This window comes from Dasypus novemcinctus, chromosome 16, assembly GCF_030445035.2.
Source record: "Dasypus novemcinctus isolate mDasNov1 chromosome 16, mDasNov1.1.hap2, whole genome shotgun sequence".
Taxonomy (NCBI): Eukaryota; Metazoa; Chordata; class Mammalia; order Cingulata; family Dasypodidae; genus Dasypus; species Dasypus novemcinctus.
This window is the reverse complement of record NC_080688.1, coordinates 95898945-95914181: the sequence shown is the minus strand read 5'-3', so window position 1 is coordinate 95914181 and position 15237 is coordinate 95898945. Positions and strand designations below refer to the sequence as shown.

General features: G+C 36.2%; 1 protein-coding gene across 7 annotated transcripts in view; it reads right to left on the bottom strand.

Moving 5' to 3' along the window:
• Positions 1–15237, bottom strand: part of ATP9B (ATPase phospholipid transporting 9B (putative)) — a 359772-nt gene that overhangs the window by 289209 nt on the left and 55326 nt on the right. For all 7 annotated transcript variants that reach the window (XM_071208595.1, XM_058277921.1, XM_071208596.1 and 4 more), the window contains exon 5: positions 6320–6428. In XM_071208595.1, coding sequence (XP_071064696.1) covers positions 6320–6428 — 109 coding nt within the window. The remainder of the gene's footprint in view (positions 1–6319; positions 6429–15237) is intronic.

The following is a 15237-nucleotide window of genomic DNA, read 5'->3' as shown; positions in this document are numbered from 1 at the left end:
GCAGCTCTCTTTATGGGGTGCGTGCACTCCTTGCGCGTGGGGTTCCCCTACGCGGGGGACACCCCTGTGTGGCAGGGCACTCCCTGCGCACATCAGCACTGAGCATGGGCCAGTTGCACACGGGTCAAGGAGGCCCGGGGTTTGAACCGCGGACCTCCCATGTGGTAGATGGACGCCCTAACCACTGGACCAAGTCCATTTCCCCCGTTTCAAAATTTAAAGTACTAGGTTAACTGTAGGTTTTCACATGGAAAGTTAGCTGTTGGTATAACTTACCGCTGCTTAGGTCTGTAGCTAATTAAAACAATAAAAAAAAAAAACCTCTGAATATATCCTACCTACCTAGTCTATGCATTAAAGTACCTCAAAAAACAAAATTCAGGACTTAAGTTTGAATCTTGAGAGTTTATCACAGTGCCCAAGATGTAACAGGTGCTCAGTAACTATTTGTGGAATTGAATTGCGGGCTAGCCAACTGGGTAATTATAACCAAGATGTACAATTTATATACCTCCAACTAGTAAAGGGGGGAAAATTATCACTGATTCCAAAAATCTGATAGGAGAATGCCACTCAATTCAAACTCTTGCTGCTCAACAGGAAGTTTACAAATGTTGCTAACAAGCATGAAAATCTATTTTATTTTCTCCACTTTATCACTGCCTCTCTTCTAGAGGAAATAATAATAAATACTAAAAGTAGTCATAAACAAGGTGGCAAATTAGAAGCCACAAATAGGGATAATACTCAAACAAGAACACCTCATAAAAAGGTAAAAGTCAACAGTTAACTTAAAATCATTCCACTGCAACAAAGATAATATACCAGATAAAATTTTTATACTTCCAAACAAGGCACCTTTAAGTATATTAGTCTATGTAAAAAGTAGAAGTGACTTTCTTTTAAATAAAAAGAAATAACAGAAATAAAACACTTTTCCAGCTGCACTTGAAAACTCAAAATATAAGAAGTCTGAATGTTGTAAATATGCTACAATTGCTCATGAACAGCATATTTACAAATTCATTTCCGAGGTAGGTCACTGCAAAATACTACCGAGTAAGAAAGAGATGAAGAGCAGTACATTATTCTTTAAGAAAGAAACAGATTGTAAACTACACTTAATAATAATAGTAATAATAGTAATAAGATTTCTTATACTCTAGAATTTACCCATCAATCATTGGCATCAGGTTAACCAGCCATGAGGCAATGTGCTATAATTGAAAAAAAAAAACTGGATTTCAAGTGATCCAAAGCCTGCCCTATCAAAAACCACTGGGAATGAAGTCAAATGATTTAATGAATTTCGGGTTTCTCATATGTAAAATGCAAGCAGCAATCTATGCTAGATGGTGCCAATGAGAAGGAACACTATCAGGGGTGCCTAACTCACACAAATAACCCAAAAGCAGATATTACCATCATCTATAAGTTAAATTTACACTTCTTAGATCACCAGCCATGAGGCTCAATTGATTAAAAAAAAGATAAACACCCATTTACACCTGAAATAAATCTACTGAAAATTATTTTAAAGTACTTTGAGTTCAACGATCACAGACATTCATAAGACAAAATATTAGACTCACCTCCTTGACATAAGACATTTTATTTTTTTGAAGGAAAATTGACAAAATTAATGATTTTAAAGTGAACAATGGCATATAGGACATTTGCAATTTGGTACAACCACCACCTCTTTCTACTCCCACAACACCTTAACACCCCAAAATGAAAGCTCATCCTCATTAAGCAGCTGTTCCCTGTTGAGCCCTGCCCCCCAAGGCCCTGCTTACCACCAATATGCCATCTGTCTCTGGATTTGCCTATTCTGGACATTTCCTATAAAAGGAATCACACCATATGTGATCAACTTGTAGCTGGCTTCCTTCACGCAGCATAATGTTCACAAGGCCCATCCATATTGCTGCATGTATCAGAATCTCATTCCTTCTTAAGGCTGGATAATATTCCACTGTGCAGATAGCATGACTTAGTTACCCATGCATTCATTTAGGGATATTCAGGCCGTTTCCATCTTTTGGCAATACTGAATGACACCGCAATGAATATGCACATACATGTATTTGTCTGAGTACCTGTTTACAATTATTTGGATTTTTTATTTTTAGGAGCTACTGGGAATTAAACCCAGAACCTCATACATAGGAAGGAGGCACTCCATCACTAAGCTACAACAACTCCCCAGTTATCTGGATTTGACACCTCAGAGTAGAATTGCTGGATCATATGGAAATCCTATGTTTAACTTTTGAGTAGTTACTGTTTTACACAAAGGCTGACCTGTTTTACATTCTTACCAGCATATTTCTAAAAAGTGTATTCAGGTTTCCTATTTCTTTCTGAGTCAATTTTTGGTAATCTGTAGGTTACTAGAAATTTGTTTCAACTATTCCATCTAATATGTTGGCATAGTTTTTCATAGTATTCTGTCATAATCTGTTTTATTTCTGTAAATTCAATATTAATTGCCTACTTTCATTTCTGATTTTAGTTACAGGTGTTGTCTTTCACCACTTTAAAAATGGTGCACTCCACTTCCTACTGGCCTCCATGGTTTCTGGTGAGAATTCTGCTGTTTATTTTATTGAGGATCCCTTGGCAATAAGTCATTTCTCTCTTGTTGCTATCAAGATTCTCTCTAGCTTCATGGCTTTTGGGGTTCATTGAAATTCTTGAATATGTAGATTTGTCTCATCAAATTTTAGAAGCTATCAACCATAATTTTTTCAAATATCCTTTCTCTCCTTCCTCTCTCTTCTCTACTTCTGGGAATCTTATTAGGCCTATGCTGGTTAGATTAGTGGCATGCCACATGTCTCTTTGAGTCTTTCATTTCTATTCACTCTTTTCTCTTTCTGTTCCTCAGATTGGATAGTTTTAATTGACCTATCTTCAAGTTCACTAATTCTTTCCTCTGTCTGCTTGTATCTGCTACTGAAACCCTCTGGTGAGTTTTTCATTTCAGTTACTACACTTTTCAACTCCAGAAGTTCAGTTGGGTTCCTTTTTATACTTTCTATCTCTTTATTGATATTCTCCATTTATTCATACAACTTTCTTCTGATATGTTTTAGTTCTTTGTCCACAGTTTCCTTAACCCCCTTCAGCATATTTCAGACTATTGATCTAAAGTGTTTGTCTAGTAGTTCAGAATCTGTATATCCTCAGGGAGAACATCTGTTAATTTCTTCTGTGAATGAGCCACAGTTAACTTCTTTGCATACTTCATAACTTCTTGTTGTAAACTGGACATTCTGAATATTAAAATGTAATAAGTTAGCTCTGGAATTCAGATTCTTCCCCTACTCCAAGTTTCCTCTTGTTGTTTTTTGTAGGCTGTAGCTGTTTATTTAGTGACTTTTCAAAACTATTTCTGTGAGTCCTTATTGTTTGTCATGTTTGGTCTATGAAGTTTCTGTTCATTAAGCTTGTGTTCAGCCAGTGTTCTCAGATTTTTTCCTTGAATGCCAGAAACCAAGAAAAATTAGAGGAAAGGAGGGTGAAAGAAGGGAGGTGGGAAAGAAAGAAGAAAACAAAATGTCTCCTAGTATTTACAGATTTGCTTTGTATGGGGTACTCTTGCAACACTTAGCAAAGCCACCCACAACCCAGTCCTAGCCTTCACTTCCTGTTCTTAGTCCACCTAGAGATTAGCTGGAAATGAAAGCTTTGGGAATTCTCAGTCATGTTCATGGCTTTCTAAATTCCACGTTAAACACAGCACATCTGAATAACCTAATTTTCCAAAGAAACTCTCTCCCCAACCTTTGCAAAAAGCGTTTGAAGCTCTATTTTATGCCCTAACAGTACACTTTTGCTTATTCATTCATCTTACAAATGTTTGAGGAATGCCTGCAGCTTTGCTTCTCTGCTCTGAGCTCCAAGTTAGGCAAATCAAAGACAAATGCATTGTGAGACCTACAGCAGCCCCAGAGGGGTTAGAAGAGACAAAGATCATTCTTTGTGAACAAGGTACAGCTGCGCCCTTCAGAAACAGGGACCAGAGTCCCACATTGGGAATGTGAGCTACCGTCTCCAAGAGAGCGGTCGTGCCAGCCCCTACATGCCACAAATCCTTCCTACCACTTTAAAACTGTCTATATACAGCATTTGCTTGACTGCTGTAAATCTTTGACTGATTTCCAAAGTTCTTACAAAGTTAGTTCTGATAGTTCCTGCATTAATTTTCACTGCACTGGTAGAGGGACAGGTGGAGCTCATTATTCCACCATTTTTGTTGGCATCATCACACATTTATTTCTGAATACGATTATTACACCAGAAACAAATCTCTGCTCAGACAAAACACCACAATAAAAACTATTATAAGAAATAAGCTAGGAATTATATTATATGCTCTAAAAAGACAAAGCATAGTAACACCTAATACCTGGCAATTATGGGGATGGTTTTGCCAAAAGGAAAACTTACTTCTTTTTTGAAACTCCACTTTTCAACACCATGCCACTCTTTCAAGCATCAAAACTTGCTAAAAATTAATTTTTCAATTCAATGGAAAAAGAACAGACTTTTTTTCTTTTTGACAAATGGTTTAGGGACAACTGGATATCCACATGCAAAAGAAAGAATTACACCCATATCTTACACCATACACAAAACATTAAGTGAAAATGGAACGCTCATGCATTGCTGATGGATGGGAATGTAAAATGGTGCATCCATTTTGAAAAACAGTTTGGCAGTTCTTCAAAATACTAAACATAGACTTACCATATGACCCAGCAATTTTACTCCTGAGGATATAACCAAGACAAAAGTTCATAGCAGCATTATTCACAATAGCCAAAAAAATGGGAACAACTCAAATGGCCATTCATGGGATAAATGGATAAGCAAAATGTGATATATCATACAATGGAGAATTTCTTGGAAATAAAAAGAATGAAGTTCTGATACACGCTAAAACATAAAAACCTTAAGAATATTATGCCAAATGAAAGAAGTCAGTGACAAAAGACCATCTACTACATGATTCCACTTACATTAATGGTCCACAATTGGCAAATTGATAAGAGACAGAAAGTGAAGAAATGGTTGCTTGGGGCTGGGGCAGGAAGAGAGAGATAGCACAAATGGAAATAACTGCTATATGTATTCACAATTTCCTTTAGAGCAGGGGTTCTTAGCCTTTTTTGTTCCATGGACTTCTTTGCCAGTCAGGTGAAAATCAGACCCCTTACAAAGTCCACACTATACTGTGTATTATATAATAAATATATCACACCTGCACCAACACGTCCCCACAGGAATGTTTTTTTGAATTTCAGTTCAAGCTCACAGACCCCTTATTAAGAACCCCTGCTTTAGAGACTGTGGAATGTTCTATAACAAGGTGGCAGTGATAAATGGGTGAATTTTATGGTACGTAAAATACATCCCAATAAATTGTAAAAAGAATCTTTCTGTTAGGATTCCTTCTAGGATGAAGTAAATAGTTCATTATACATATTTATAAATAAATAGAAGATACTTTAATGCAATCAAACATCACTTTGTAAGAGACTTAGGGATTACTATGAATGTCCATAACTAAATCTAATTTTTCAGTCTCTTCTCTCATTATCAAGCTTTCAGTGATCACTTTTATCCTGTTACAACTATTTGTAATAATTCCATAAATTCTCTTCCTAGTATATTGCTTCTTTTCTACTAGGAACAGAAAAAAAAACAAGAGCTTGAAAACATAAGTTCAGCAAGGGTTAAAATCCCAAATGAAGGTTAAAGAGAAATGGGCACATATGAGCACTATATGCGATCAAGACATTTATTTTAGGTGCTCAATAGTCTTTTCACTTAAATATAGTTTAAAGCCATGGTACTAGGAGTCTGCCACTTATAAATGGGTCAAAATATACTACACAGATTTTGGAAAAGTGATATTATCCTTCAGAAAAAATGTGTATATAACCAGATGGGTTTCACACAATTACATTACACCCATATGCAAAATGCAGTGTATACAAACTATAATAAAGCAATTTATAATTCTATAATTGATACTATATAATTTATAATATATATGTGTATATATGGGTGTGTGTATAAATCAGTATGCCCTAGCATCAGGAGTATATGAATAAACATCTAAAAATCTATCATGAAATTGTACATAGTATCTATTATAAGAAAATGAATTACACACCATATACAATATTACAGTACCATTTTCAGTAACAGAATTAGGATCCATATTCTTTTCTTTGCTATATTAATTCTAAAATGTTGACTATAGTAAACAAATGCTAAATAGGATTAAAAATGTCTTGCTAACCTCTTACTGTAAGCTTGCTATATAGTTGTGAATTCACTTCCTTGTCTCGCTGGAAACGTCGAAATTCATCAACTGCTTCCCGCATGATAGTAACAGCCAAGACAAAGCCCTATAAAACAATCAAAAAGGAGGTATTTGGGAAAACTGGACTTCAACAAAAAAGCAAGGCAAAATTTTTCTACTATCTCTATTTACCTTTTATTCTGGGATTTATAATACTCTAAAACATAAAACATATGAAAAAGTAGAAGACAAAAAGTAACAATAAAATACTACAAAAGGAATATCAAACATAGTTAAGATTTACAATTCTCCAGTATACCTAAGAAAAAACTTAAATTCTCATTATAATATGTACTTCAAAATGAACATGAGTAAATAATTAGTAATCCAAAGGGAAAAAAATCAACAATCTCTAATAAATACATGAGTTTAATTCAGAACACAGAGGCTTCAATGTATCAAATTAATAATGATTGGAACAACAATCTTGTAATTAATTTCTGATCTGATCTGTAATTAAATCTGATAAAATAAAAACATTTAGGCATAAAAACAGTTTAGCAATGAGAACTAAAAGGAACAATTTTTTTAAAATAGTGATTATGCACTTGCATTTGAAACCCCAGGAAAAGTTACAGTATTATTTCTCTCTCTTTGAGTAAAAATCTGACTAAATTAATTTGATGCTATCTAAATAAAACTTTTACCAACCTGTAATTCATTGTGAAATCTATTAGACCACTAACATGTAGCTAAAATCCAAGTCTTGAAAAAGCTACATACACCAGTAAAAATCCCAACAGTCCTTTTAGCAAAAATGAAAAAGCCAATTATCAAATTCATCTGGAAGACGAAATAATGCAGAGAAAGGAGAGAGTCATATGCTTGACTGTCCACAGCTGAGCCCTGAGAGAAGACGTCTTTGGATGACACTGCCATATACCTCTCACCCACAGCTGCAACCTGGTAAGACAGCATCTTTTGATGATGCCTTGATTTGGACATTTTCAGTCTTGGAACTGTAAGCTTCTACCCTAACAAATTCCTATGGAAAAAGCCAACCTATTTCTGATATTTTTCATTGGAGCCCTTAGCAAACTAAAACATGAACTATAGCAAGCAGACTCATGAAGGTAAAGTCTGAAAGACAGGTTACCAGGAGATACACTGGGAGTAGAGAATGGTAAGCCAATGCTTAATCTGTGCAGAATTTATAATTAGGTTGATCATAATGGTTTGCGATGAAGAGAGGTGACAGCACAGCCATGTGAGTGTAATTAACAGTGCTCAAGTGTGAACATGGTTGAAAGGGCAAGTTTTGGGTCTTACATGCTGCTACAAGGAAAGCTAGAGGATAAAACGGGGTCCTGGATACTGAATACTACATATAACAGTAAACTCAGTGGTGGCCAAGGATTGTGATTAATCACACAAATGTAAGAAAGTTCTTTCAGGAGCTATGACAGAGGTACATCATTAGTACAGGGTATTGATAGTGGAGGGGTATATGGGGAGAAAATGCACCTAAAATATACTTCTTTGAGATATAAGTGTATTTTTATTGCCATACATGTGTTTTCTGGATAGACGGAGGCTCACATAGTAGCTAACAAAATATTAAACTTTCCTCCTGGGGAAGTCCTGAAGCTTTTTCAAATAAAATGGCAAAAACTCTGGAATATATAAGCCTTGCCTAATAAAAGAAAACAAGGCAATAAGCCAAGCCCTCGATCTTAAAGCTTGTACTTATGAACCTTAGTTCTGTAACAATGAAACTAAGCCTAGTTATAATTAATGCCTAAGAGTCACCTCCTGAAAACCTCCTTATGCTCAAATGTGGCCACTCTCCAAGCCAAACTCTGCAAATAAACTCACTACCTCCCTCCACCCCAAGACGGGACACGACTCGCAGAGATGAGCTACCCTGGCACTGAGGGATTATTACCAAGCATTATCAGCGACACATTTGGAAAAAGACTTTGACCAAAAGGGGAAATAGTAAATAAAACAGTTTTTATGGCCAAGAGATTTCAAAATGAGTTAGGAGGTCATTCTGGAGGTTACACTTACACAGACTTCACAAACTGCCACAGTAAACAAAGGCCCAAACGAAAGTGCTCCTGAGGGCTCCAGGGATGCCCAGGCACCACAGGCCAGCCACATGACCTCACAAAATCAGCTACCCCTCCAGGGACCCTATTCAGGAATACAGGAAAATCTATTTCCCCAATGTAAGAGTTACACTCATCTATAACTTCCCTGATCGTGTTTCTTCTACTCCTTTTATTTGAGCCTATAATTTCCAATGTACTGTTAAATACGTTTCTCAGAGACCAAATGCCAGTTGAGTCCTGAAGCCCAGCAAAGGTGCAGCCAATTCCTCCTCTCCAGGTCTTTAGGCTTGCCCTGGACAACCGACAAAATAATGATGGACTAGTCCCACCCCAAAAACAAGTATCTTCACCTGCAAGCAAACCAAGTCCTTTCCTCTGCCCCATAATACCTAAGTGCCCTCTCAGCCTGAAGCAATCAGAGCAGGCATCATCCCAAATCCCTCAAGACTGAGGAATGAACAAATGTAAGGGGGGAGTGTAACCACAGACCAAAGCAGATTTATTGCTACTGTAGTGATCCTGTGTTAACAGAGTAACTTGTAAAGTTGATTTAAAAAATAAAATAATAAAAAGGTCTACACTTTGTACTGTCTATCCCTTTTCATTTCCCATTTATTTCTCCACTCACTACAACTTCATTTCCACCACAGTTATATCGAAACTATTCTCCAGGAAGGTAGATCAATATTTAAAAACTCTTCCTACCCCTCTGCTTAATTAACAATTGTTCATCACTCTCCTCCCTTTTAATTTTCTTTCCTTTACTTCCTATACACCACACCCTCCTGGTTTCCTCAAACTTCTGATAGTTCCGTTATACTCCCACATGTACTCCTTTTATCTAACCACCCCTTAAATACTGGGATGGGAATCCGGCCTCAATCCATTTTATCTTCCAATTGATACTCATTCCATTAGCCCTTACACTCATTATTCTCATGCTATAACCACCGCCTAGAAATAACTGTGTGACTCCTACTCCAATCTCTACCACCAATCATCAAGCCCTACTGATTTGGCACCCCAAGTCTCTCCCTAACACCCCGTGAAATTTGTCCAGGCTGTCCTCATCTCCCACCTACATCACTCCTCAGTCAGTCTCCCTGCCCACAGCCTCATTCCCCTCAAAGTCACTCTTCCACAGAATTAGCACAATACCTATCTAAAATATGAACTTATCATTCACCAGGGATGGACCCAGTAAATCCCTCCCCAAGGTCTTCAATAGCTTGCCATTATTCAGACCCCTTTTATTGAAGTATGATGCCCCCAAGTGTGATCTATCTTAAGGATGGAAAGATCTCCAGCGTCCAACACCAGAGAACTGTCAGCAGTCTCCAAAAACACCAAGATATCTCAGCTGGTTTCTGCCCAGTGATTTTCCAGTGACTGTCTGGAGCACTATACTGAGATGAATTCTAAAGCCACTCCTGGACACACTGAGAAAGAATGCCATGGATTGCTTGCATCTGCCTCTAGGTTTACTGTGTTCCCCAGTCCCTAGATCATTCTCCAGCTTTCTTTCAATTGACATTTACATCCCTAGACTATTCCTTCCAACCATAATCCCATTTATAAATCAGCAGTGTTATACTCACTATAATGTGTTACCATCTACTCTATCCATTTCCACACTTTTACAGGCAAGCTAACTAAAAATTCTACATATATTAACTTTGCCCACTTTTTAAATGAGATGTCTTTTAATTGCTGAATTTTAAGAGTACCTTATCAAATACATGATTTGCAAATACTTTCTCCTATTCTCTGGTTTACCTTTTCACTTCAAACTCGTCTCTAATGCACAAAAGTTTTCAATTTTGATGAAGGCCACTTTATGTTTTTCTTCCTTTGACACTTGGCTTTTGGTGCCCAAAGTCACAAACATTTTATTTCTCTGTTTTCTTCTAGAAGTGTTATAGTTTTAATTCTTACAGTTAGATCTACAATCCATTTTTAGTTAATTTATGTGTACAGTGCAAGATATGGGTTCAACTTTATACTTTTGCATTTGTCGCAGTATGATTTATTCACCTATTCTTTCCCCCACTGAATTGTCTTGGTACCCTTCTCAAAAATTAACTGATCATAAATGTAAGGATTTATTTCTGGACTCTCAAGTCTATTCCACTCACTGATACATAGTTCCAGCCTTACACCAGTACCACACTGGTTTTTTTGTTTGTCTTCCTATCTGGTTCCAGCATTTTTTTTTTTTTTTTTTGGTGCATGGCTTTGCGGTGCGAGGGCCTGTGCCTTGCAGGCCTGGGACAGCTTTTCTCTTTTAGCAGGAGGCCCCAGGAATGGAACCAGGTCCTCCATGCGGTGTACGGAGCTGCAGGGCTTGAGGGACAGTCGTTCCCACACACTGTTTTGCCTACTCTTACCTTGTCCTAACTTTTGAAAGAGAAAAGCATGAGTCCTCCAGTTCTGGTCTAATTTTTCAAGGTTTTTTGGCTACTCAGAGTTCCTTGCATTTTCATATGAATTTTATGATCAGCTTGTCAATTTTTGCAAAAAGAAAAGCCCAGGTACATTTTGAGAGGGATGGCTTTGCATCTGTAGATCAGTTTGGGTGGTACTGCCATCTTAATAATACCAAGTTTTTAAATTCATAAACATGGGATAATATTCCATTTATTTATTCTTTGTTCTTTCAAAAACATTTAGTAGTTCCTAAGTCTTTTTCCTTTTGATGCTATCTTAAATAAAACTGTTTTGTTAATTTCATTTACAGATTGATCATTGCCAGTGTATAGAAATACAAACGATTTTTGTATATTTACCCTGTATCCTACAACTCTGTTGAACCTATTAATTCCAATATATTTATATGTGGATTCCTCAGATTATCCTACATACAACCTCAAGCCATCTGTGAATAGACTAGATGGGTTTTCTTCCTTTCCAATCTGGATGCCTTTTATTTCTTTTTCTTGTTTTATCACCCTATTCACTGTACCTCCAGTACCATATTGAACAAAAGTGGTGAGCAGATATTCTTATCTTGTTCCTAATAATAGGGGGAAAGCATTCAGATTTATCATTAAGAGTGATATAAGTTGTGCAATGTATAAATTTTAAGAAAACCAAGTAGATTTCTGTATTATGAGCAAATGTTCCCACACTAGACAGAGGTATGCATTATTGGGACATTAGGCCAGCTTTTCTAAAGCTGATAAATTATTGTGACAAAGTTTAACGATGACACAAAAATAGTTATCAAAGACTATTACTGGAGGCACAAAAAAAACTTTTACTTTGAATGTAAAATCACTGTCTTATTAGAACTAGAGTTAGCAAAGAAAAACAAATACAACTTTGCTTTGAACAGTCAAGGTAGCAGATGTGCCCCGAAATATTTTAGGAAATATGGTATTTTTTAAAGTCTTAAAATTTCCATATACTTTAATCAAGCAGTGTTACTTCTAATTTTCCTTAAAGAAAATATTTTTTCTAAAAAATTCAAGGAAGTCTATAAATATATAGGTACAAAGATACTTATTCTACCACAAATATGAAAAACTGGAAATAACCTACATGTCCAAAAACAAATTCTTGGTACATCCATATGATGAAATATTTTATGTTCTTGATTGAAAGATGCCATTAATTTTAAGATACATCATTATTATTTAGTAATAGTTTTGGGAGAGGAAGTACAATGCCTCTTTAAATATACATATAGACATTGTAAATCACAGCTCAGTTTCAGTACCATGAATAATATGTATCTTAGAATTCAGAAAATATATTTCTATGCAGCCATTCCCATGTTGGAGAATATTTACCATTACAGGTTTGTGTTTACAATGTATTTGTAACTTCTTAATATTCTACTTGTGACAATTTCTTAATATTCTACTTGTGACTGACTCACCGTAGAGGGGAGAGCAATTGTCAAGCACATTTATTTATATACTGTAGACAGTATTTTTAAAACAGTGGTTTTTAATCAGGGTTGCACATCATTACTACCTAGGCAGATTTTTTTGCAACATAGATTTGCCCAAGCCCTACCTGAAATGTGTATCTTTACCTCTAATCTCCAAGGGAATATATATGTTATTTAGACTCTCCAGGTCAATCTGTGGCTTAAAGGAGTAAAAATTAACTCTGAATTCTTTAGTAATTTTAAACCACAAAAATTGTTAGTTCCTAGTGTTTCTAAGAACTAAGATGAGTCTGTGAAAATGAACTGCCACTTCTAATGTAATAACACTAAAGAAGGACCGAAGAGGGACAGGTCCCAACTTTTGAAAACAGGAGGGAAGCAAACCAAGAGGAAACAGAGCCTGGTCCCAGGCTAGGACTGTAGAAGACCCAATTCCACACGGAAGGGCTGAATCAACAGTGGAGGTGTAGGACCAGCAACAGTCAAGAGGTGTCGCTACCATCACATCCATCTCGAGCCCTCTACAGTCTACCCTGAGAAAACACCAAATGGCTAGCCGTAGAACATAAAGGCAATTAAAGGAAAGGGGAAGTGGCTGCCACTATTTCCTTCTTAACTATTAGAGTCTACAATAAATGGGACTCTACCTTAAGAGTGTAAATTTTCTAAATTGTTAACGGATCATAACAGATTCATGGGAGATTTGGATAAGCCAGTCTTACTGCAGGAGATGGGTCTTCCATGACCCAACTAGGTCAGAGATTAAAGTACTACCTGGTCTTGCTATGTGGACTGAAAACAAGAGAAAACAAAGTGAAACACTGTTACCCTGGAAATGACAGTATTTGTACATAAATCTTGGTCAGACTAAATGAGTGGGGATGTCACATGTGGCTTTTTCACAGCCCATGACTAAATCTTGGGTCATCAAAGTAGAATTCTTTCCTTCTGTTTCTCCAGATAATCTAGGAGCAATCTGGAAGTAGAAAAAATTGTAACATAAGTTTGTCTTTGGGGAATTATATTGTACATTACAACATTAAGTTTATCTCTGGGGACTTATATGTCACATACTTTTTCTAAGTATTTTAAATAAGTTACCTCTTTTAAGTCTTACAAAAACCTTATGAGATGTATACCGTTACCTCAAATTTACAAGAGAAAATGAAGACCAGATAGTAAGAAATTCTGCCAAGCTCACACAGTTCATTAACAGTGGTTGGCTCTGGGTGTTTTGTTTTTTTCCTTTCTACCTCTAATGCAAAGAGACACTCACAAGAATGGGTGCGTTTTGGAATCACACTAAAAATAAAAGTCCAACCAGATTGATTTCTGACCTATATACCCTATCTGGTTGTCAACTACATATTAACAAAGTACCAAGATCTTATTAATGTAGAAGACAGAGTTTAAAAGCCCATACAGCCAGATTTTTCTTAATCTAAAAATCTGCATGGATAGAGCTATTCTACCTTATTAATGTTGATAGAACCATTACAATCTGTTTTGCTATTCTGGTTATACCAGCTTTGCCTTGAAGAGTTTTCTGAAAGCTGAACAATATCAAAAAAAATCATCCTGACACAATCATGTAATGAAATCACTTTATTTTCAGCCCTCTCTTCTAGTAGTTAGGAAAATATCACAGAAATTAGTTCAGAGTTGATGCCAGTAAATAATATTGCCTGCAGCAACTGAAAAAGAAAGATTAAGCCATCACTGTTTTCAGAAACATCCCAATTTAATATAGGATCACAGCAAGTAAGTTTGAAGTAACTTGTTCTCCTTAAAAACAGTGGCCGACAAGATTTTATAACCACTGGCTCTAATAGTTTAATCGCTTCACTGACAGGTTTATGCCTAGCAGAAATCTAGAAATGCCAGCTAATGCCTCCTTCTTAAATAATGGTGCAAAGCCTTAGAGAACAAACAGAGAAGAGATGTCAGAAACTTAAGTGTATAAGTAAGATCATATGCTATTACAGGCCCTAGATGTTAAGATAGGGGTTAAAACAAGCTGTATAGAAAGAACAGGAGCTCAAGAGCTTATGAAGATGTCCTTCTCACAGCACATTCCCTTTGGCTAAAAACCAGATGCCTCCATGTATGTTAGAATTTACATTCTTTAACATAGTTCCCTCTAAAGAAGTCTCTTTAGATTCAGCGTATGTTTAACGATTCTTTAACTTTGCCAAACTAAATAAATAGAAAAGTCTTCCATGTCTATCTTTGGATTTTCAAGTTTTTAAAAAATGCCTGAGATGGGTTTGGATTAAAGAGCCAATAACCCTAAGCCTGTTTTCTGAATTTGAAGGTGAGCCGATTCAGTTTTTTTCAGTTTTTGGTTAATCAGAGGTTTAAATGCATATGAACAGTACAATCATAGATATTAAGAAATCTTTGTCACTCATAATCTGAAAATAGACATCCATTATGGCTACTATCAAGGCAAGAAACAAAAGAATCATCTAGCAAAGCAAATCAATTTTGAGATCTAATGGTAGATACTTAATAAATAATAAAAGAGAACTCCATCTAGGTGTGTTAGAAGGCAACATTAAGCATTACTCAAATGGGGGAAAATGGACTTTTTACTTCTCTTTGTAATACTTGAAAAACAATCAAAGTAGAATCACAGTATCCATTATAAGAATGTTGAAGTAAATTTTTATGGCGGTTCTTATTTAAATACAATATTAATTCTTACATGTAAAAATAAATGACAACCTCAAAAACCTGGGACTAAAACTCAAGCTAGAACAGAAATCAGAGCTCCTCTGAGAAGCACCCTACCACCCTGGTGACGAGGCTGCATGGCACGTCTATGCCAGGAACAGCCAATCTAACTCTGTGAATGGAAAGAATCCAGCCATTCTGCTTTCAGTTTTTAAGACTTTTAAGATTTT